Raw genomic sequence first — 25,476 nt, 5'->3', positions numbered from 1 at the left:
ACACAGCTTTATTGACCAATGAATGGATAGTTTTTGAGGACCGATGAACAGATGGACCAACAGAAGAAGAAGATCATTTTTCACTCATCTAAGGCATCCTATGATTATAAACTTCCAGATGCATCTTACATGGATTTATATTTTTTCGACAAAATAAATAATAGATCATAGTCAGAGAAATAAGGTGCTTCTTGCTCCAGTAAGAGATCGTGTGTGTGAATTGGTGAGACTTAAGGTACCTGTAGCATCCGTAAAGACCAAGACTTAAAGGTTTGAATAGACAATCACAGATATTGGTCCATGGGGCTGGGCAAGAAAGACAAAAATGTTATCATGCAGCACGTGAAGGTGGGAGAACATGTCTCTGACTAACGGACCACCAGCACTGGATCCTGGGCACCATCATTTCCCAGGACCTGAAGTGGGAAGTGAACATCAGCTCTCTCATCAAAAAAGCCCAGCAGAGGAGGTACTTCCTGCGGCAATTGAAGAAATTCAGCCTGCCAAAGACAATGATGGTGCACTTCTATACCGCCATCATGGAGCTATGTCAAGGAAAATCATATTTAAGTAATTATTATTATCTGTAATCGCCCAGCCCCTCCTGCTCGACTTACCTATAGAGCTGCTGTAGATCGACATGAGATGACATCACAAGTTAACTGGGTGGTAGCATTTCTGTAGCAAGTAAAACCTGAGGCTTATGCAGTGAGTGTTTCATATGTAGTTTAACACAGTCTCAGTGAGTTTAGAGCTTTTTAATAGTAGTTAAGTGAATATGTAACAATGTTTTCTTTCTTTTCATTTCTGTATTTTCTGTATTGTATTTTCTTCAACAATCTCCTGTTTTTGTTTTAATGTTATAGGGTGGGAGTATGGAGATTATTAAAAGAGCCTCATTGTTAATATTTTATTGAAATTTCTGTACTGTTTGGAATCTTAACATATCATAGGAATGCATGTCTTTTGGCCCAATTACTTCAAACTCAAAAGTGTGTTAAGATTTAACAGTGGCAAATACTAAATACTCTAAATCCATGTATTCATTCATTGCTGGCTGAAAATAATTAAAAATAACCATACACCACATTTGAGAGTCCATTTATTCTGAATCTACACATTTACATAAACTGGATCAATTTATTCATATCTACATATCATAAATAATCTGGACAGGCCTAACATACACCATACAGATGTAGTGTAATGTTACAGTCATACTAAGAACACTCACAGCAACCTCGTCTGTGTTAGTGATGCTGGTGTGAGTAGGGCCTGACTCCAGAGGACCCGATTCTGACTGTACAATTAAAAAGAATATCTGTACAGAAGAAAAGCTTTGTTTACAGTTTATACATGCTTATTTTAAGGCAAGGTCTAGTCACCTTGACATCAACTGTGCCAACTCTTCTGATCCCTGTGTGCAAGTCCAACCATCAACAGGAGCACACCCATCACAATGTTAAGGCTGATGTTATCTGCCTGAGCTCTGTTTCAACATTTGGTTTTCATATTGCTGAAAGCACTATTGTTACATTGATGTTAAATAGAAAAACTAAACAATAATTTGAGACAAAAAAGACAACAAGAATTTGCTTACATAAGACATGAAAATGTTCAGTTCTGTAATGTTGCAATTAAATCTCCTGACCTATAAGTTTTTGAAACAAAGCCCTTTGACATTAAGGCTGTGTAATGAATGAATATGTTACACTTGAATGAATTGGTGTAAGGAAGACAGAAAACAGTCAAGCTGTAGCAATCACTGTTTGACAATGTGATTTCACAAGCATGGCATAAGGGTCAACAATAAATTGTCTGATATAGTATGTAGTATTCTTTCTCCTCTACAATATTACCGATAAACACAATAAACAATCCTACTACTGATGCTGCCTTCAAGCTTTTAATGATGTCAGTGTATTTGCTGGGGATGCTTCAGAGTCCCTGGTCCCTTAACTATCCATCACCTGGTTTACTGTCTGTGAAACTTGAGTGAAAACTGGAGGAAAGTCACATTGTAGTTGTAAGGAACCTAAGATGCTTTTTCTCTGCATCATATTTACGCTTTGTTTTCAGTATTATGGTCTAACTCTATAAAACGAATGCAGTATCATCCAACATCTCTGCAATGAATCCTACCTTCATTCAAAGTTCAATGGTTCTGTTTGTGCTGAAACTTTAGTTGTTGTGGTATTTACTTATTGGTGGTTTAGAAAAGTCTAAACCCAGTGATGGTGGGCACACTTATGTCTATTCCACTGCTGAGCATCCTGACAATAAGAGCTCACAGTAGCACTGCAGCATGACTACTGCAGTGCTTTGTTTTTTTTTATTTATTATTTTTTCACATTGTAGATCAATACTCACTATGAAATAACACAGCAGTAGCAAGCTCAAAATGCAAATGAAATATATCATATATTTAGATGCTTCAGAATAGCCACCTTTTGCTTTAATGACAGCTTTGCACATTATTGGCATTCTCTTCATGAGATTTATGACAATCTTGAAAGAGTTACCCTGTATGCTCACTAGTTGTTGGCTGCTTGTTTGTGGCCCAACTCATCCCAAACTATTTCAGTTGGGTGAGCGTGGTGGCCGGGTCATCTGATACAGCACCCCATTATTGTTTTACACATTCATAAGTTCTTTTTTGTTCATGTGTAACAACAACAAAAACATTTTAATGGAAAAAATACATGCCAGTTGGAACCAAACATCTCAGATTTGGACTCAAACATAGTAGATTCCCACTGGTCTCATATCCATTCCTTGCATTGAGGTGTGATTTCTGAGACTGGTAACTGTAATAAACTTCTTCATCTGCAGCAGAGTTAATTCATGAGTTTGCTTGTTCTTGGTGTTTAATGTTTTTTGTGCCTGGACTTGATTCAAAGGCTTTGACAGGCCTTTAAGTCGTATTAGGGCTGTCTAACAATTAATTAAACAATTTGGTAAGGCATCCCAAAATAATGTCAATATTGCTGACATCGAGGCAAATGGTGGCTCGCTTGAAGAATCAAAAGCATAGAAAACACTTTTCTGTTTACTATGTAATTCCACATGTGTCATTTCATGGTTTAAAGTTATAATCAAAAAATTTGAAAATAATAAAAATAAAGTAAAAACATTTCAAGAGAAGATGTGTCCAAAGTTTTGGCTGGTACTGTATATCGGATTTGTATGTATGTCGGATTTATCATTTAGTCTGGGAGAAAACATTTTAATAAGTCAAAATGTCCAGTGCCCTCTGCAAAAGTCTCATTTTGTTTGACAAACCACCCAGAACAGTTTAGTTATGTGAAAGGAAAAGAAAAAATCTGATTTTCACAACTGAGACTCTGAAACCTTGATATATTTGGCTTTTTTGTTTGATAAATTGGTTGAGCTATTAATGCATTGTCAAACATTCTCTGAAAAATCAACTAATCGTTTCATCAACAGAAAAGATTTATATATTTATATATATATATATATATATATATATATATATATATATATATATATATATATATATATATATATATATATATATATATATATATAAATATATAAATATAAATATAAATATATATATAAATATAAATATATATATAAATATATATATATAAATATAAATATATATATATATATATATATATATATATCTATATATATATATATCTATATATATATATATCTATATATATATATATATCTATATCTATATATATATCTATATCTATATCTATATCTATATATCTATATATCTATATATCTATATCTATATCTATATCTATATATATCTATATATATATATATATATATATATATATATATATATATATATATATATATATATATATATATATATATATATATATATATATATATATATATATATATAGAAAGTTAATTTAAAAACTACTGAGTTTTTTTTTTTTAATGGAATAAAAAAAAAAAACTGATTACTTTGGCAGGTTAAGTAAACCTGATGTAGATCAGTACTCAGCTACTCACTGTGCAAGACTGTTCAATGGGTTTAGAAATTTCATGGCAATAAAAAGGCAATTAAAAAAACTAAAATGACAGTGGTGTTATCCAAAATAGCTTCACTTCAACATTCATCTATGGAACAGAACTGGTTATCCGTTTGGGGATCATCAATGAGACAGCGGACATCTTGTGTATGGATGAATGTTCCCTATCAGGTTAACTGTTGACTACATTAGTTCAGCTACAGCATTCAACAACACTTTTAAGTAAGACTCCATTCACTGTGTGCAGTCACATAATGAACCTGCAGAGTGTAGAAGTCGACCTCATCTTTTCATAGAAAACTGAGGTCTTGAGCACAGACAGCAGAGTGGGGTATGAGCTCCGTCTTGACTAGGTTGCCGCGGCAGCAAAAGCACTGTTACGATACATTTTACTGTTGAAACCTCCTTATGTTCTTTTCAGCAGGAGCCAAATTCATTATGTAGTTTCCTCTTCCTGACACTGACTGCCTGCTGCTAGGAGGAAGTCTGCTTGTTTAACTCAATATCAGCAACACTCCATGTAAATGTTTGCCTGTGCTCCTCCCACACATACTGTGCAGCTGTCCATTTTGCACAATTCAAAAAGGAGAATATTATGAAGTCTTAACTTTGAAATAAAGGATTGCAAAACAAACAATTACTGTCATCAAAATAGAATTTTCAGGTCAAATATAAAAATCTACTGTCCAATAGTATGACATTTGGACAAATGAGGGATGATGGGAAGGGTACAGGCAGTTAAGCAGTGTCTACAGCTGTCCACATGCCTCAACTCAACACTTCAACTAACCAAGTTTACATATAATGATTTTGGAGGTGACACTGTTGTCTCCTTCCAGCCTTCTGATGTATAGTGTTGTATAGTTGTTACAGTTGCCTTGATACTTCTCAGAGGTAAGCGGAGTACTCTCAGTTACTGACTGCAGGCTCAGGACCAGCAGTGGCTGCCGGCATGCGGGGCATCTTCTTGGCTGGACTTGGGATGTGCTTAAAGAGAAAAAGCACACTGTAAACATCATTAATGCTTTTTTCTATCTTAAGAAAAGCACTTTCAATTATACATACATACTCTCTCGCTCTCTCCACACTGTAATTTACATTTCCAAAGCACTGCTTCAACAGTCTTGTCATATTAAAGAAGAAGTATTTTACCTTTAACTAGTCTGTCAGAAATTAGTTCAAAGATGTTTGAAATTGTGACATAATATATGTACATTGAGCTAAGGAATTAAGATTATTAATATGTCCAGACACACAGAACAAGATTGCGTCATCTACTATGCAACTAACCCATTAATTACAAGCTGTAACTTGAAAATTTCCAGAGCGCAATGAATTCCCTGAGATCCCAGATCTCAGCCATTAACTTTGTAAGTAGAATGTTGATGTTACTAACAAAAAATTATGGCAAAACTGAAAAACAAAAGACCAAAAGTTGTAATAAGCCAGCATTATCTTTAACTTTGTTTGGTGACATTTGTCCACATGGACTCCCACATGTGGACAAATGTCACCAATTCATCTTAACTTTATATCAAATGCTGGTCATACACTCCATTTACACATTTAGGGCTCTATTTAGACAGTCTATAGTGCTTGGTCTAAAGTGCAAGGTGCTAGTGAGCTTAGGGCATGTCCAAGTCCATTTTGTCAGTTAAACGATGGATAATCTGGATGCAGAGTGCGGCGCACAGCACAAAGGGGTTGTATTTAGACTCTGAATTAGTCATGGGCTTGTTTTGGATGGAACATAGATGAAACCAATCCAAGTGTTGTCTCCCATTCCCTTTAAGAGCCAGGAGCGCCAGGTCCTTAACAAAGGAGGAGGAGGAGCACTGCAGCGTCCCTCTGTGTGTGCCAATTCTCAGTCCGTGGATCAGACAGGACGGGTCATTAAAAGTATCATCCTGATCAATAACTGGTGGGATGAGAAATATGTCCTTAATGACAAAAATTACTAATGACATTACCTGCAGTGATCCTCTAGCTGCAGTCACGTAATGTCAATCTCTCTACATTAACATGCGAATTTGGGCACATGGAACAGCTGAGAAACATCACTGATCACTTAAAACTCCTGACTCGCTGACAGGTCCAGTTAATATTTCATGTTAATTAATGTCCTGAGTTCTTCGACTCATGAACATATTTATCACAGAAGCTAAAAAAGTTTAATTGTGTTTCCTTTGGAGAGTTTATAACTACAGCTCTTAGTTTTGCTGATTAAAAGTGCAACCATATTTGTTACAGTGACACGACTGTGTTCATGGAAATGTTTAAAATAACCGGAAGCAGCCTCTCAAATCATAAAATCGGCACGTAAGCACGGTGTGAACCCTCCTGTGTGGGCGCATCTAATGCGTCCTTTAATAGCAGGAAACAGAGTGCGCCTTTGACTCTAGACCAGCTTTTTGTTGGTCTATGGCGCTGTCTCTTTCTGCTGCCTCAAGATAGCAATCCGCCATCAGTGCGCCTGACCACACGTCACTTTAAGATTAACACACCCAGGGGTACATACATTTGTTGTTAACACAACGTGGGCACTGGGTGTGAAAATTACAACTGTGTCGGCCTGAAACTAGCAATCACACTAGTGCTGCGCTGTTCACTGCTTTGCGCTGAGTGTAAGATAGAGCCCTTAAAGGCTGTGTTTAAATTCTTCAGACCTACATTAGACATAGTAATCAAAGAAGGAAACTTGAAAGGAAATGTTTTTTCATTCTGTACCTCAGCGGCAGTGCTGGAGCGAACAAGTTCTGGCTCTGCTGGAAGGTCATTGTCCAGAGGTCTTCTGGAGTATTCCCTGCGGTGTTTGTCATCCACTCGTGTCAGGTACCATGTTCCTGGGAACAGATCCTCCACTGAGCCTCGAGGGACATAGCTGGCTGTACAGACAGATTGATAAAAATGATCAGATATTAAGATGTGAGACATTCTAAAGGCTATAAATATTAAAGAAAGTCCTGTTTGTGAGATTAACTCAGTGAGTGCAGACATCATCTCCAAGCCAGAGTTTGGACCAGTACATATTTTTCATTGTTGGGGCAGGAATCTTTGGGAAATTCAAGACTGGATTAAACTTTGAAACAAGAAACAATTTGAATTTAAATGTGGGCCCAAGAATCAACTATGCAGATGGAACTTCATCAGTGTTTCTATATTCGCATTAAACGTCACCAAACTTCACTTGCACCTTGTCGTGTTTTTGCTGGTTAATATCCCATTGTAAAAGGAGCAACAGTTGATTGCAAGGTGTCGATAATAGGGATAGATTGATTAGCGGGGCCAATGTTCTGCATTTTTCTGATTATCAGTATCTGTGTTTATTTGTCTGATTGCTAATAAAATAAATTCATTTAAGAATGCACTAGTCTGGCTTTGATGCAGGATTCTCTCTATGTCTGTAGTCTTCACTCTGTGGTTTCAGTCAGTATTCTGCCCACAACACTATCTGATTAGTTCAATTTCACAAGTACTGGCCAATCAACAGTGAATAGTCTGAGTATCAAACATAACTAGTAACTAAAAGTTGTCATGAGTACTGGAATGGAAGTATTAAGTAGTAGAAAATAAAAATACTCAAATAAAGTACCTCAAAACTGTACTGAAGTATAGTGCATGTGTAATCAAGTTACTTTCCATCACTGGTTGTTCTAAATTCTGAAACCAAATGCCTATTAACATGGAACTAGTATTACCTAGAAACCTCTAGTAATTTGTAATAATTGCAGATTACGTCTGTGAGCTTAATCCTGTACAAATCTGCCATGTCTGTAATTCGTAAAGTAAAAATTCCACCAAAAATTATGTAACATATTTCGCCAAATGTAGAGGTCATGTGATAAGATTAGTCTTGTTGCGAATTGCTATGTTGGTGATCCAGAAAAAAACATATTGGTCGATCCCTAGTCGATAACCTCAGGTCTAATGTTGTTGGCAAAACAAATCTCTTGCACAGCTTAATGCAAAATAAGTACTGAAAAAAGCAGGGAAAATCAATGCGCCCCTCATATATATATATATATATATATATATATATATATATATATATATATATATATATATATATATATCCTTATAACCTCTTTATAACCTCTAATTAAAATACCATCAGGAATGTTTCTTTGATTCCCTGCATGTATAACTTTTTGTTTCTTGTGTTTTTTATGTTTGAAAATCAGCTTGCCTGAAATTACATCATGGGTGATGAATATAGTATTCTGAATTGGAACATTTTGGTCAGAAAGTGATCTGAATCAACACCATCATATTTGATATTAAAAAGATGATGCAGTCCTTACTATGAGCTCAGTTTACCACAATACAGCCTGAAAGTAGCCCCTAAATGTTGAGTATTGAGAGTGATGTCAAGCTCCATCTTCCCCAGTATACTGGAGTAACAGTCTCATGGTTGAATAGTTGTCAAACCCCACAAAGAACTGATGAAATAAGCACCGAGCGCACCCATTGTTGTAGAGTTTGTAAGAGCTTTTCTTCCTGACAGACTTGTTATAGGCTTGTGAATTACTAAATCGAATGGCTCCGTTAGATATAGAAATGAGGAGCAGTGACAGAAGAGTCATACCTAAGTGGTGTGTTTCTTCTCTCAGCTTCATGTTCTCAGAGAAGACAGCAGGCGACACCTTCCTCCTTGATTCCAGTCTGACCTTCAGGTCACTAAGGCTGGACACAAGTTTGTCCAGACCAGATCCTGCAACAGACAATAAACACATCATAAAGAATACACTCCCATTTGTTTTTACAAATTATAATGATGATACATTCTAATGTCACCACACACAACTGAACTGAAGGGTGACTGACTTACCAGGTGTGTGGTCCTGTGTGACTCTGAGAGAATACAGAGTAGCAGCAAATCCTGACCCATAGGAGAATACCCCGATCCTCTGTCCTGCTATCTGTGAAGATGTGTGTCTGTAACACAAAGGCAACAAAGTTACTCTTTACACACTACAGCACTGAGACTCCATTTTTTCCAAGATGTTTCAAAAAACCATGCCAGGATCTTGGAGAGGATTTTTCAACTCAGAAGTAGTTAGACTGCAGTGACTTTGCTATAATATAGCCCGTCATGCTCTGCTTCCTCTCAGGCTGTGCTGTACTGTCTGAATAGATAACTGTGGGGCAAACAGGGAATGAAGTTGGTTTGCACACAGGCTTGATTGGCCTGGTCATCCAAGGCTGCGCCATGTCCACTGGAGGCATTTCAGAATCAGATTACAGCACTCTGTTTTAGGGATAACACAACTTGTGTCTGCTCAAGAACAGCAGATAAAACTCTAAACAACAACATAGGAAACAAAAAATAACAAAACATTTTCTTTTTGGATGTACAGTAGGTTGGTAGGGAGGTACTCTGACTCTGAATTCTCTCAGGTCCTGCGTCTTGAGCACATGGTTGCAGGAAGTGATTAAATAGAGCAGATGAATGAATCAAAGTCAGAAGCTGACACTTACTGTGCAATGAGTGAGGCCAGGCAGCCATAGACAGAGGGGGTGTACATGTTTCCATTCTGGTTGGAGATCAGCAGGGAGCACTTGGTCTTCTTCTCGAACAGATCGGCACTGGCCTTCATGAAGGCCTTCTCCACATCCCGGTCAAAATAAGTCTCTTCTGGCCGTATATCTCTGCAATCCAAACACACACATCATTAGCAACAGAAACACCGGTTCAGAGTGTTTCTTTGTATTGTCATAGCATAACTGAGGTGGTGATGAGGAAGGTAAGAAGAGATGGAGGAACATAGAGAACTTGGCACTTAGCAGAAAGCAGGAGATTAAATGGCATCATGGTCCATTTAAAACCATTAATTTGGACTCCGTCTAAATGAAGAGGATCAACCTCTGAAACCATGTTACTACTACATTCTGTGCCAGCAGATGTTTGATCTGATTCACTTAATTCATTCAAGAGAATGGTCTAATCTTGCTCAAATTGAAAAGTGTCATGACGTAAGCTTTCTTGTGAATTGGCGTTATATAAAGAAAACTAACTTGACCCCATTTTCTGTGGGTGACAGAAGAATTTCCTTGGCAATTCTACAGTGTATTTTCCGTCACGCTTATATGAATGAAGTGCATGGAGTAAAAATGGTGACTCAACTATCAGGAGGACCAGTTGTGAAGACCTCATTACACCACCTGTTATGTTGCTCCATCTTGCTGGACTGTGGCTTAAACACAACTCTCTTTTTACCCAAAGTTATAACACACATGTGTAGCACCCAGTTCTTTTTCACATCACCTTCACCAGATGAAAAGAATGAACTGTCTCTCTTCCAGGTTTGCTACTGTGATTTTGACCAACAAACACAAATTTGAATCCATTTCTGAATTTATTCTTTTTTTTTTTAAATGATTGATACGATAAAAACAAAATCTTTATGATAAGTAATATGGTTTCCTCTTCATTACACGGATACGTGATTATATGATATCACACTGTCACATATTTTTCCACCCAACTCTGGGTAGTTCTCTCCTTTTTCAACATTCATGTGTTTGCATCCCAAATTAATGTTGCAGGGCTTTAAAACAGGAGTTCAATCAAGTCGCCTGTTTAAATGACAAAGGCTGTCTGCTGTTTTGAGTGTACCTGAAGGCGTCAAGGCCTGTGAAGGGTCCTGTCTCAGTGTTGGGGCTGGGGTGGCTCAGAAAGTCATTTAGCATCAGTCTAGCCAAGGACTTCTGCACCAGCTTGCAGTATGGAGAATGGAAGACGAGAAAGCCAAAGTCATCCAGGCTGAAGCGCTTCTCTGAATCCTCTGCTTGGAAAAAGAATTATGAGACCATATAAGCCTGAGTAACACAGTTTGCTGTTTTAAATGACTGCTAATTGCTTTGTCTAGTCATAAGACTTCCTGACACAATGGGGTCCATTTCATTGGGACAGTGAGCAGTAAGAACTGTTTTTTTATACAAATACTGACACTTTGCCCTACTTTTCTTTCCCTGCTCATCTTGTTGCATCTCTCCTCCCACCTCTGCAAGGTGCACACTGCCCTAGGTACAAAAATACCCACGTGACAAAGCTTGTTTCAAGGTCAGGAATACAACAACATGACACACAGCTGATGTGTTGTGTCTCTTCACAGACACACAGCCCATCATATCAGGCCTGGAGAGTAGGTTTGGAAATGTTGTGCCGCACCTAAATGGTTAATAATTAAGAGTTATTTAATAATGTGTCTTTAATGGCCCCATGTTGTCAGATATTGTAGATGTTGACACAGTTCATTAAACTATTTCATGGTCACTGAACTGAGGCAAACTTCTTAGCACAGCAAGCAGGTAATGTGCTAAACCCTCTTAACTAAATAGGATTTTGTCTGACCTGTCGCTCCCCTACACTCCCCTCAACATGTATGATAACACGCCACCTTTCAAAAAGAAAACTTCTTTGACTATCAAGTACAATAGGTTAAGAAGTGGCATCACATTTTGACTGTCATTTGTAATATTACAACCACTGTTATTATGTGGTAATCTGTCTTGACCAGCTCTTGAGTCAAAAACTGTACAGTGATCACTTTTTCTGATATCTCTGCACCCAATAAAGAGCTGATTTAACCTCGATGTATTTTCTAGTGGGCTGTTGCGACCTGGCCTTTGGGCTCTCTTAACCTGCCAATGTTAGCAGCAGACATTTATGAAGATACTGTCTGTTTCAACTAATCCAAATCTTGGAGGGTCAGTCTTTATTGATTATAGAGAACAGTTTTAACCCACCTCTTTGCCACTGTGCGTGGATCTTGTTGCGATACACCGAGTAGCAGCGGTCCAAGGCACTCAGGTAGCACTCTATCGACAGCTTGCCATCCACCACAGGGTACTCTGACACAAGGTCTGGCTTGTAGAAGTCATATGCATGCTGCATGTGGGTTCCTCGTAAACCTGCACCACAGCAACAGTCAGCAACACACTCACGCTGTACTAACCACACACTCAGTTCAGCTTCTTCTATACATGTATGCCTCTCCTATGTATTTATAACCACACTGTCTTCACTGAGCTGTCTAAATATCAAACACATTTTCACAGATTAAATTTGGTTTGCTGTTACACTTTCCCACAACGACTAAGCTAGTTACTGGTAGTGAGATGTACAGTTCAACACCTAATAATACAGCTATTCATCTAATGATCTAGTCCACACTGTAAAAATCATTAACCTAGGAAAGTGGAAAACAACAGATAAGCTTGCTCTTACAGACAGGTTCCTTCAAAGTGACTGTTCCTTTCAGCCGAGAAGATTCAATCAAACCTTCACTTACTTGGTTTAAAAGCTAAGTAATCACTCAGATGATGGGATCGGCAACATAAAGGTGAAACAAGAGTGCTGCCACACAAATTAAGCACAACATAAGGTTATCACTTAACTGACCTCGTTCAAAGGCCAGAGGAGCATTAGGGCCCACCAGCATGGCCACTGCACCAGCACCCCCTGTAGGCCGGGCGCTTCCTGTAGCGTAGACAGCAATATCCCCTGCTACCACCAAAGCATATCGCCCTGCAAAGAGGAAACGTGAGGATAAGGGAAATGCCAAGACTGACTCAAACACCTGTATAGAAATCTGTTGTTGAAAATGCAATTGTCCCGCAGTGACATCAAAACCACTACAGCGAGTCTAAGATGATCTCTCCTGAAACAGGTTTGGGAGGATACTCCATGACATGAGCTGGGAGCCCCGGTGAGTTGGCATGGAATTACCCAAAGGTTAATTTAAGGTTGATTTATTTATCATGTTATAACATGTTTCACCCAGTCAGAGCATTTATGAGATGCATTTCAGTTGATTTCAAAATATTGAGATATAATTTGTGTATTTTGATGTAGCCTAAAAATACTCCAGCCAAAAGTTTTACAGCCATACAACTGGCAAAATCCACAATCTGTAAGTTTGCATGGAAACACAAGGTGTTGATGCTGAATACAGAAGAGGACTGTTAACATGACACCTTTTATCTTGAGCTTCTAGAGTAATATGTCTTTGTGGACAATAAGGAATTGTTAATGTCATATTTCTCATTGCCCTTGTTTAGCTTGCCTTTCAGGACAAACATTAACATGTATACATCCTAAAAAAGCCAATATTTCTCTGTATAATATGACCCCCTCTACACGTCAGCAGCTGTGGGTCTGCAGTGGACTGCCCACTGACCGTTTATAAAGCAATTAATCACAATTAATCGCTTAATGCAAAAAAAAAAAAAAGACAGTGAAAAGACGGTACCATACATTAACACATTACATGGAGTTTGTTCACTCACCATCCCATGAGCTGGACTCCACCCAGTTGACAGCATTGAAGAGTGCAGCTGTGCCGCCATAGCAGGCATTTGTGGTGTCAATGCCTTCCACATCTGTATTGCCAGAGTCCTCAAACAGCTGCATGATAACAGTTTTGACAGACTTCGACTTGTCAATGATGGTCTCAGTGCCGACCTCCAGTCGACCCACGCTGTCGTAGGACAGACTGTTCCTCTCCATCAGCCTCTGGACCACCGTCAGGCACAAAGAGTTGATGTCCTCACAGTCTGAGCAGAAGCCCATGCGAGCTTGGCCCAGGCCGACTGTGTATTTACCAGCTGGCACACCGTCAAACTGCTCCAGCTCGGCCTGGTCCACATACTGGGATGGGATGTACAGTTCCATGGCAATGATACCCACATCTTTGGGCCATGGTCCCAGGCAACTGGCTGAGGCTGATCCAGGCATCCTGAGTGGGTTGAGAAGGGTTCATGTTCAGCAATATGTCAATCTGATAAATATGTTGTGTGTTGTTAGTGTTGGGGAACTACAGCTTTAAATGTATATAGTGATTAACCAGGTGCCTCTGACTGCTATATACATACTCCAAGCTACACATGCTGCACAGCCCACATGTCCAAAACTTTAACTACTGTATCAGCATTTAAGCAGGTCAAAGTGCATCGTACTGAGTCTGTTTGAAGAACACTAATCACGATGTACCCTGAAAGTTATCATGACAACCTTACAGAGCAACGGCAAATACAGCATGACATCTAAAAGAAGAGCATCATCTGGCAGATTAGCCGTTTCTTCCACCCGACATTAGAAAACTGCGTTTGATAACTTCCTTCTAAACTAGAATCAGGCTAATAAAACGGGAACTTTAGAGTGATACCAGACGTTGGGTAACGTTAGACACGAGGCATCAACTTTGTCTCTACGTCCCGCTGTTAGCCTAAAGGGTTTACAGCTAACAGTGTTTAGCTAATGTAGAGTTAGCTGTCTGAGACTGTTACTGAAACATGGACCAAAGCGCATGTTAGCTAGGATCTACTGTAGGATCGTACAGTATGACACGTAATGTAGTGGTCGACTGTCTTTACTTGGTGTTTAAGAAGCAGCCAAACAGAAGACATGCTAGTGTTGTTGCACATATCACTAGCTAACGACAGAGACAGCAAGCCACATACAAACTTGCTAACGCTAGCAAATTAAAACGTGTAAACAGGACATGTTACACACTAACTTTAGCTAAGTTAAGAAAGCATTGGTTAGGTCTAAAGCTCGACAGCTGGCTTATAGCTTGTATTGCGTAAAACACTTAAAAATGACTTGTGTTTGGGACAAGGATACCACATGAGAACAGAGGAGAGGAAAGTGGGTGAAAGGGCAACGGATTTCCCGGAACTTAATTTAGCGTTAAATCGTTTAAGTCTGGTAACGTTACTTGCCGAAACCAGTAACTTAACAAGTTAATTCTAAGAGCTGTATCGTAGGCAACTGGACTTATGTCAGTTTCTATGAGACGTTTCAACCGCTCATCCGAGAGGCTTCCTCTTAACGGTACCTTTAACTCGTAAGAATATATCACACTGAAGGACCAATTGTGCAAGAAAAAGACTGAATTGTGACTGAATTGTTGCCTGAAAGCGTATGTGACCACTTTTAAACGTCATAGTTAGGTAAAACCTTATTCAAGACACCAATTTCGACTGGTCATAACACGGAGTGACAGCATGACAGCTCAGTTAGCTAAAGCTATACAGCGGCTCGGACAACATAGCTGACGGAGCCGAGTCCCGTCCAGCTAATGCAGCTTAACTTCACCTACAGCAGCTTGACTTTACGTGAGCTGACCGGTGCTTATTGATATCTGTAGTTATACCAACTGTCTTACTAATGTGCTAGCTAAGCGAGTTACTAAGCAAAACCCTGACTCAACGTTCCCGATTCAATCTTACATTTCTTAATTACAGCCTGGATGACAAGCTTCCGTCGGATTAAAGCGTCTCACCTGTGCGTGAAGTTAACTCCAGAGGTGGTGACGGTCGCTGTTTGGATCAAGCCCGAGAGTCCTGAGCAGTCCGGTACAAGTGTATTTTTATATGACGCTGCAGAGGAGCGTACACCCCTGCACTACAGCACCTGGCGTCCTGTCCAATCACAACTCACGGACAACATGCGCTACGTAGGTTTACGGCCAATCGGGGATGAGGACTCACAAACACGCGCCAGAGCCGTATCGGCGGTCCAATAGCGTGAGATGCACGATGTCTGGTGAGAGAGAAGCAGCCAATCACACTGGGGAAGTAATTCCTGGCGCGGTAGACACCGCATTGGGCAGCGCTTGAATTACAGCGCAGCGTGTCCATGGCAACAGGCATCCATTCATACAGTAAGTGGGTCTGCTGTCCTGCTGTCCTGCTGTCCTGCTGTCCTGCCGTTCATACACCTTTCATATCATTTTCGGTGATGAAGATCAGCGTTCAGGTACTAATACTGCAAGACATGTCATTAAATGACCATATCATCATACAGAGCTTCATTTAATGTGACATATGGATTCATTCACTCATGGATCAGATTTAAGAAGCCCCAGCTCTTCCCAGGTGATAAAGAAATATACTTAAGTTACTTACTTACTTAACCATATTTTAGTTGTACTATACTAAGTACATAATAAAATGTGTTTTTTGGGGACAACTTAAAGTATATTTAGTGTAATTCAAATGCATTAAATTACATTTAAAATACCCTTTCTGTTGTATTTGAAGTACTCTCTGAGTATATCTTAAGTTTCATATGAATTTACACCAAGGACAAACCAATCAAGCGTCCAAATAAAGCAATGCCTCCCGTCCCACTGAAGACCTCCATGTCTTCCAGTCAGTACACAGATGTCCTCTGGGTCAGGCCCGGGCTCTGCACGATTCCTTCTCAGGACACACACCACATCACACACTGCTCCATGGACCTGCTGGCCTCAGTGTCTGTGTTCTGTAGAGTAAAATAAAACAGAGCCCATGAGCAATGAATACTGTACTGTAGGTTTTAAAGGATAAAGTGCATCCCAATGCTGGAGGCAGTTAACAGAGGTCACCTGAAATATGCTGCTTTCATAGGTAGGTAACACATCTTCTGGAAAATCCCACCTTCTGACACGACCCTTTCATGAAGAGCCTTCCGACAAAGTTACGTAATGTATGTAAAGAAATGTCTGAGCCTCGTCTGCTGCCTGATCCATACTGAGCATGTGCAACCCTTAACAGAGATGAGAAAAGAAGCAAGACATCTCACTCCTTAGCAACTTCCGTAATAAGATCAAGAAAAAAAACGTGTTTAATTTTAGAACATGAAAATTATTGTTAAAACAAGTTTTTATGTCCTCTGGATGCAGTCTGATGAGGTATTTGATCTGCTGCCTTCTACCTGCTCGTTCCCTGTTTTTCCAGCGTGTTTCTGATGATGAACATGACAAACAAGAATGTGAAAAGAGTCAATCACCTATTTTGAGCAAGTTTCCCCATGTTTAAAAAAAAGCACATACCCACTAATTTTGGTGTATAAGTGGAATTAAGCTGGTGAGAGCAAAGGTCGATCAGTTAACCTCACCGAGAACAGTGCAGAAAACTGGCCTATGGGAGTTTGGCTACATTGGTACTATTATCTAAGAAGAACCATGTCAAAGGATTTGAGTGACATTTAAGAAGCTAGATAAGGTTTTGAAAACACTAGTCAAAATTCAAAGCAGTGTGTGTTGCAAACATAATCCTTGTGAACACTGTGTACTAACATCAAGGCTGTAAATACACGTTCTGCTCAGCTGAACCCTGACATGTTGTTGATGAACACAAAGACACAAAAAACAAGATGACATCATCTAGTATGCAACAGACCAAACATTGGTTTGTTGCGTACTAGACACGATGAAGGAGTGATATAACATCTTTGAATTTTTTATATACATACAATGGATATCAACACTCTCAAATACAAAAGCTTCAAGGAAATTCTACAGTCAAAATAAAGCTAAATTTAAAAAAAATGTAAAGCTATATTTAACTAGATGTATGGCACTTTCTTATGCAGGACCAAACAACCTTTAGATGTGGCAGAACTACATTCATACTGCACAGAACCAACATTTGGTGGAAAGAAAGTAAAAACTATTGGAGATATGAATTTTTGAAAATGACAGATTCTTTGTTCTGGTAAAAAATGACTTCCTGTTTTTAATTAGATTATTTCAATAGACTTTTTCAATGAATGATTGTTGCCAAGTTTCCTCAGGGTCTCTTGGATGTTCAGGACACATTTCAATCCAGTGAAAACTAAGTGATTGGGCCAAACTTGAAAAATTCACTTAAAAATTCAGCTATAGGATTTTGCAAGGTTCCGTGAATTTAATAGAGGTTTCAACATTAGTTTTTTCAAGAAAAACCATGACATGAAGTGGGAGGTGCTAGGTGAGTTGGCATGGAATGACCCCTTAACCAAACAGTTTAGGGGCTGTTTTTTTAATTACGTTTTTTGTTTGTGTGTTTGTTTGTTTGTTTTTTACTTTTAAGACTTTGAACCAACCCTGTATAAAAGGAATACGCTAACGGTGTCCCACCCCTAAACTTACTGGCTGCACATCACAAACACAACAGCTGGCAGTAACAGTAAAGGAGTGAAATAAACGTACCTTGTGTTATAGGGCGGTGCAACCAGACCTCTGTGCACATGGACAATGCTTTTACGTTGTCAAGTTTTTCTGGTAAAAAGAGAACATGTTCTCAATAATTAAAGAACTAATATTTCCACAGTGAAAAAGTATTAACACAATAAAAATGTGACTGTCATGTTCGTTTAACCCTTAACACATAGACCCAAAGATAACATATTTAACAAACCCACCCAACTTCCCTCCCAGGAAAAAGAACAACACCACTACACAGTCATCAGTCATTTGTTCCTTATCTACATACTGAAATATCCATTACACTGAACTAATTCATACAAATTTAACATAACCACTGTGACAATGAGCCACCTCACTGTGCAGCACAACTAAAACATGCAATAATACAAATGATATGGGTAGGTAAGCTGATAATAATGATAATTTCATACTCTCATATTAAAGGCTGGGTCCTGTCTCCCCTGCTGCTGCTATTGAGAAAGAAGTGAGTTGTATTACAAAAAATGAAAGACAAAAGTCCCCCAAGACATAAATGCCCCTGAAAACATGCTACAGAAGAAAAGCAGAAGCAGTAGATGCTTTGAGTCTCTAAAGACGTTACAGGGAGTTTTCAGCCGCTGCCAACCTCCAACTGGATCAGACAGCATGGAAACCTTAAGATGAAGGCATACACAACGTGCACCACCTGCCTGCCTCATTAGCTATCTGTGCTCCATTCAAACAGACCAACTTCTCACACTACAAACCCAGCCGGAGCCTCAGAAATACACTTTCTGTATATGTACTCCCCTGCTCAGTACAATCAGTCCGGATAATATGCAACAAATTTGAGGTGAATCGTTCATAAAAGCTTGAAACTTGGTACACTTGTACAGTTTGAGGCCCTGAACATTTTCAGAGATGGAGCCATTGCAAAAATGTCACATGGCAGCCATGGCAGCCATTTAACTTTCTACCATAACTGAATTTTTTTTTTGCATCATATCTCCTGAACCCAACATGGTGACACAAAAAGCTGATGTCTACCCCTTTGTTTTGAAGGTCAGGATTACGATGATACTGTATAACACATCATAAACTATTCAGGGGAACAGTTAATGCTGAATTCAGCGACATTATGAGAAGGAAATGACACTATCTGAGAACCTGGTTGAGACTTAATATCATGTCAGTTGCATGCATGTTGTGAAGATTTTTAAAGCTTAATCCTTTACTCATTAACCATGTTAACACAGTGACTCTAAAGACTAGAACAATATTCTATATATTAACCTTCATTTATTTAGTGGAGTTTCATTGAGAGCAAAGATCTCTTTTTCAGGAACGCCCTGATCACATTCACACAGTTACCCCTCCACACCTGAAAGCTCTTCAGTACAACTGTAGTCTCATCTGTCGGCTAGTGGAGCAGTCAGGGTTAAGGGCCTTGCTAAAGGGCACCTCAGCGGTGGTAGTGGGGGGGGGCAAGTGCTGCTGGTCCGTGGATTTGGCTACCACTTTGGCTACTTGTGTGTGGACGGTGTGTTGTTGAGATAAAAATGAGGTTAGGTAAAACTGGAGACCATCTTGCAATGGGATCACACCTGCTGTGATGTGAATGGTGCAGTGGAACAGACGACACTGGAGAAGTGAGTTTGGTGAAACAAATGTACTACAATACTTTTAATCTGGTTGTTGTCAAGAAAACAGCTCAAATATTTTTTTCCCACATCTCTGAAAAAAAAAAAAAACTTACAACAAAGTGAGTAAGTTGACAATGGGACTTGTTGGAGACTTTTGGCAATGTTAGTATAACCATGAGTGAGACATAATGTAGTCATCTATAATTTCTAAAATTCAACCAAAGCACAACAAAGTGAGTAAGATAAATAATTAGCAACTCATTAATTAACTGATAAAAGGTGACTTTAATAAACATAGTTCAGATTCCAACAGTTAAAATTAAAATAATCAATCAAAAAAATGACAAAGTGAGTAAAACACTTTAAATAATCATGGAATCATTAACAAGGATATAATATTACTCACAAGATACTTGTGTATATGTGAATTATTACCATACTTTTGTCAGATAAAGACATCTATACACTAGTAGAAAAAGAAATCTGAGTAGTTGTAATACATAATCATCTTCTAAGACACTAAAATCACAATTCTGATGCATCACAACGTGATTAAAAGTCAATGTAAGTGGCCACTGGGTGCTTGAAGTAAAGTAATAAAATTCCTGTGTTATTGGCAGATGTAATACATGACAAGCTGGTTGTAAATCACTATACATAAGTGGTCATTGTTTGCTTAAAGTAAAGTGAAAAACAAGATTAAGTGAATGCACAAAATGCTGTAAAAATGATTTTTTTAACAGGAACCAACATACATTATACTAATGTCTAGGTATGTTTAGGTATGTTAATAATGTGTGTTCATGCATTATACACATGGGCTAAACAGAAAGTGTTTCCAATAATTATTATCACATTTGTTTGGCTAGTAAAGTTGATTTGTTTTGAATCATTACACAATTACCTCAACTTGTCTTCTCCAATTCAGTCAACTCAAAATTTTAAGTTAAGACAAAGTTTTTCTTTTACAATGTACAAGAGTGATGAAAATGAGATAACCATGAAAAATATGTAATAACTGACAAATACTTGCAGGAGACTTCTGTCGCCATTGTTATTGTTAATTACCTTCCCCGTGTCTGGTTCAGATATCTGTTGTATGCAAAACAAAACAAACACCATAAAATGATAGAACGTCATTGGGAGTAAGATAACCAGTGACTTATTGAAAAGGTGGCAAAAAGATACATAGAAGACTTGTTAAAAGACCATTCATGTTGTTGTTGTTATCAATTATTACCATGCCTCTGTCAAATACAGACATTTACTTAGTAAAACAAAATCATTGAAGCACATCAAAATACAACCAAGAACCAATTTATTAACATAAGTGCAGGAGATAATTATAACTGCCTTACCTCTGCTGCTTCAGTCTGCTTAAAAAATAGATAAATAAATAAAATAGGATAATAACTGAATTTTATAAAGTGTCAAAAAACAATTAACACCAAAGCTCCAGTTTTTACTACTTTAACAGGGTAAATCTGATGCCAAAGTTTGTTATTAATACACTATACAATATTTAGTTAGAAGACAACAAGCCTTTTTCCTCTGTACATTGCCCATGACAGAAGACCAAAAGAATTTTGCTGCCGGAGGTGTAAGACAGTCCAAAGCATTCCTGATATGTTGCTTACCACATGGTTTATTCCAGATACCAATATATAAATACCTAAATAAAAACGTGTTTAGGGTAAACATGTTACCCTCTGTGAGATTACAGGTCTTTAAAAACTCAACAGAACCTCTGGGAATTGCATCAAAAATAAAAGTATATTCTTTTGGTGTGATTGGTATCCTACATTTTTGAAGCAATTTTGAATAGAAGAGGAACACACCATTTGTGTTGATCAATTGAACAGGAAACTAAATTAACTAAATTCCATCGTCAAACAACGAGCAATTAAAAAGTTATTTCTTTTTGTATAAATATCCTTATTATTCCAGATAGAGCATCTATGAGGACTGAAATTGTGTTGACATACTAATGGCCAGGCCAAAGAAATTTGCCAATTTGACTGGGATTTTGTCAACAGCGTTACATTTTAACAAAAAATATAGAGATCAAGATTGTGAGATAAATTGTCCAAACAAAAGAAAAATAAAGGAGAGCACTCCAATCAAACTGTTTATTCTTGCCACACGGACGTTTACGGGCAAGATGCCCTTCTTCAGCGTGAACTCTGGTAAAATCACAGTAAAACTACACAGGTGTGCTAATTATAGGTTATCCAAAACTGCACAACAGATATACCTGAAGCCTATTTGATACCCTTCCTCAACACTGATTCCAAAAGGACTGAATGAGGAGATTACTTTTCTTGTTTCCTGTGATACAAACATGTGCTATGTTGTTTCTGTGATAGTTAGGTGCTATTCTGTTGTGAGATTTTGTTTTGTTTGTATAAGATCCTTTGCTCTCCTTCAAAAGGATACAGCTCCCCCTATTGGGGTATATCTGTTGTGCAGTTTTGGATAACCTAAAACTGATCACCTTAAAAAAAAAAAAAGGGTGTCTTACCCGAAACGTCGTATAGCAAGAATAAACATTTTAATGGGGGTGCTGTCTTTTATTTTTCTTTTGTTTATTCACTACAAGAGGGATTCAACCTGAATGTACTGAAGCTATATATGTGAGGTGAGCGCGTTGTTTCTTATTTGTAAGATAAATTGTCTCCAAGTCTCTGAGAACTCTAAAATCCCAAATTAATTTGAAAGGACATTATTTACACCCTTACTGCGCAGTCGAGTGCCCACTTTAGACGGGGTGCTTACCAACACTTTAAGCACAGCAGTTACAGGGAAGATTATAGCTAAAAAGAACTTGGGATCTCTGGAGACTTGGATTAAGCTGGACCAGCTGTACAGAGCCATTTTGTTTTAAAACAAGTATCAAACAAGAAAGCACTGTTTCGCTGTGAAGCTCCAGAAATGTTTTGTGGACTGCAAAACTTCACCTGACTGTCCATCAGAGGGTGAGTAGTGAAGTAGACAAAATTGTAATTTTTGGGTCAACTTATCCATTAATTTGTAAAGTATTAGGACCTAGTCCATGACCAGGACTTACTGGATATGGTGTCCAGCTTGACATACTCCTTCTCTTTCTCGATGGTTCTCACTCAGGTTGCCACCACAACAGATGACCTTTTGACCACAACTCCGAACAGTCAACTCTACAATGGAGCCTTTGAACATGGTCCACTCAGAATCCATGTCCCAAATTTCTTTGCAGATACACGAGAAATTCTTCCTGTGGTGGTAGTCAAACACCTTACAGACAGGGGCATACCCAGTTCACCTTCATTCACTATTTTGGTTTACCAGGTCTGTGTGGTCCCATCATCTGATCATCTACCATTTAATCACATTCGTAAAGTCAATCATCGATCTTTGGCCTAAGACGTTCCAATACCAGGTACACATGTACAGTACAGACATTTAACTTGAAAATGTTGTAAATAAACAAACAAAATTAGGAGATTTCCTGATGGCCAACTTCTCAAATCAGAAACACAGTAGTGTTACTCTGTTGGTGCATCTAAGGAATAGAAGCCAGTATAGTAAAATGCTCTGAATGGCTTTCCACAGATACGCTAACTAGAGCGTTCATTAGTGTACGTACTTTTAGTTTTCTGCCTATCAAAGGTGCATAGTGATAAGTTTAACCAGTTTTTAACTAGATCTGATGACAGATTTGACTACCACAACTACATGAAGGTTTTTCTCAGCTGCTTTAACAATTTCTGCAAAAGGAAATCATTGTTTACAAAGCATGTGAATGAGCTATAACTGTAGGCTGCTTAGGCTTGTTGTGGCAGTAAAAAGTAATGTATGTTTTATTGAAACTGGTGTTGGAATAACACATTTTGATAAATACTACTGAGTTGGCTTTAGAAGATGTTTGACTTGAACATTAGGTTACGGAGTCTCTATGAGAATCGATACAAATAGTTTCAGTGTCCTCTGTCATACTGACATTTTCATAGATATTTGACTATCCTGACTTAAGCTATGATAAAGGAACATGCAGTTTTGGTGGCAGTGATAGATATTAAATAATGTTTTTTAAATCAATGACAGCCTTTTGCAGGACAAATGAAGTGTTGTGTGGCATTCCAACTCGTGCATTATCCTCTCAAAATTCAGGGCTCCTGATGGTTCCCAGGGTTAAGAAGAAGTCAGCTGGCTGCAGGGCTTTTTCCTATTGTGCCCCCTTCCTCTGGAATAACCTCTCGGCTACCATCAGACAATCTGGCTCTATTGACACCTTTAAATCTAAACTCAAAACTTTAATTAGTCCTCGACTTCAATTGCTAGCTTCTTCAGTGGGTCGGTCTCAGTTTCATGATTTACCTATAGTATTAGAATTCATAATGTCCTGCCGACGAGAAACAATCTATTTATAGTTCTATCTATATAGTTTTCTTTTTGTTTTCTGTCCCCACAAGCTGCAAGCTGTGTCACTCTCTCACTCTCTACAGCTTCCTCCTCTTTCTCCTCCTCTCTTTTCATTCAGGCTCCCTTCTGATGGACCATGGACCCCTGGGACCATCTACCTCTCCTGACTCCTGCTGCCTCACATCTTGATGCTTACAGATCGTCATACCCTGGGCTCCGCTGGATCATTGCTCTCCTGTTTTACTATCTCCTTATATCTGTATTTCTGTAAAATCTAAAGCCTGTTCACTCTGATCTTTTCCGTTTAACTGCTATTTATCCTGTGTGTCCTGCCCTCTTCCAGGTCGCGACAGTGGAGGGGAGGTCATGTGGCTCGGGCACCACTTGGCGATGCCTCGTCGTCTCTTGGATCCACACACTTTACATATATTATAATTTGTATCAGATATTGTCAATGCAACTTGTAAACTGTGATTTTGTTGTTCTTTTCTGTACATGTGACATCTATTGCATGTCTGTCCGTCCTGGGAGAGGGATCCCTCCTCTGTGGCTCTTCCTCAGGTTTCTTCCATCTTCTTTTTTTCCATGTTAAAAGGGTTATTTTCTCTCAATATGGCCAGTGATTCCTCACTCGAATTGAAAGTCTAAGGACAGAGTCGTTCACTGTACAGATTGTAAAGCCCATTGAGGCAATGTGATTTTGATTTTGGGCTATATAAATAAAATTGATTTGATGATACGAACAAATAAGATAATTCAGCCATTGTTTGGAAAATATAGGGGCGTTCCAGTAGCTCAGTTGGTAGAGCTTGCACCCTATGTACAGAGGCTGTGTCTTCACTGCAGCGACCTTAGGTCTGAATCCTACTTATGGCTCTTAAATGCATGTTATCCCCTTTCTCTCTCATCCTATTTACTGTAACACTTCAGCCATTTTATCTAAAAAATATACATACTCTATTAAAAGAAAATGTGCAACTTGGCCATGGTCCTGGCTGGCCCAACACAAAAGCAAGCGCAAACAAATGAAATAGTGAATTATTTGCAGTAATTGTGTCTTAAAAGAAATTGGCTAGAACTTTGCTTGTGATAGCTGAAGTGTAATGAAATCAACCTACCCAGTGTGCTCCAAAACAGATTTTGGACAGAAGCAAAACTTGACACATTGTTCAATAGAGTTGGTACGCGTGAGTACAGTAATTGTTTTTAATGGCTTCATAAACAACTATATAAAACAGTTCATAAAAATTCATGCACTTTCAGTGTAAATTCATTTGGAAATATAAAGGAAATTTATGTACAACAATGTGAACCGTAACAGTGACTTCATTCAGTTGGGTGGTTCACCACAAATATACTTGGCTGCATAGAAACATTGACATTATTATTGCCTACGTAGAATAGAAAATGAAAGGTAAAGAAAAAAAAAATGTAAACAGTCTAGTTTATTTAAGATCTAACAGGTGCTTCTACTGA

General features: G+C 38.4%; 2 protein-coding genes across 6 annotated transcripts in view; both read right to left on the bottom strand.

Moving 5' to 3' along the window:
- Positions 1–3,922: 3,922 nt before the first annotated feature.
- On the bottom strand, positions 3,923–15,366 carry hmgcs1 (3-hydroxy-3-methylglutaryl-CoA synthase 1 (soluble)). Of its 3 annotated transcripts, none has more exons than XM_073478334.1 (10): positions 15,311–15,366; positions 13,314–13,762; positions 12,427–12,552; positions 11,772–11,936; positions 10,639–10,810; positions 9,501–9,671; positions 8,851–8,957; positions 8,608–8,733; positions 6,750–6,907; positions 3,923–5,009 (listed from the first exon to the last, which is right to left on the bottom strand). In XM_073478334.1, the coding sequence occupies exons 2-10, from the start codon at positions 13,759–13,761 to the stop codon at positions 4,932–4,934; spliced, it is 1,551 nt and encodes a 516-aa protein (XP_073334435.1). In that variant the 5' UTR covers position 13,762; positions 15,311–15,366; the 3' UTR covers positions 3,923–4,931. The 3 variants fall into 3 exon arrangements, with proteins under 3 accessions (XP_073334435.1, XP_073334433.1, XP_073334434.1); XM_073478332.1 differs by lacking the exon at positions 15,311–15,366 and adding an exon at positions 15,258–15,276; XM_073478333.1 differs by lacking the exon at positions 15,311–15,366 and adding an exon at positions 15,258–15,275 and having other exon boundaries at positions 3,924–5,009; positions 10,639–10,807.
- A 9,826-nt stretch (positions 15,367–25,192) lies between these two features.
- chd1 (chromodomain helicase DNA binding protein 1) overlaps positions 25,193–25,476 on the bottom strand; it is a 52,425-nt gene continuing 52,141 nt past the window's right edge. For all 3 annotated transcript variants that reach the window (XM_073477654.1, XM_073477655.1, XM_073477656.1), the window contains exon 36: positions 25,193–25,476. This exon is cut by the window's right edge and continues 1,305 nt beyond it. The gene's annotated coding sequence lies outside the window, so the exon portion shown is untranslated.

This window comes from Pagrus major, chromosome 12, assembly GCF_040436345.1.
Source record: "Pagrus major chromosome 12, Pma_NU_1.0".
Taxonomy (NCBI): domain Eukaryota; kingdom Metazoa; phylum Chordata; class Actinopteri; order Spariformes; family Sparidae; genus Pagrus; species Pagrus major.
This window is presented reverse-complemented; position numbering and strand designations above follow the sequence as displayed.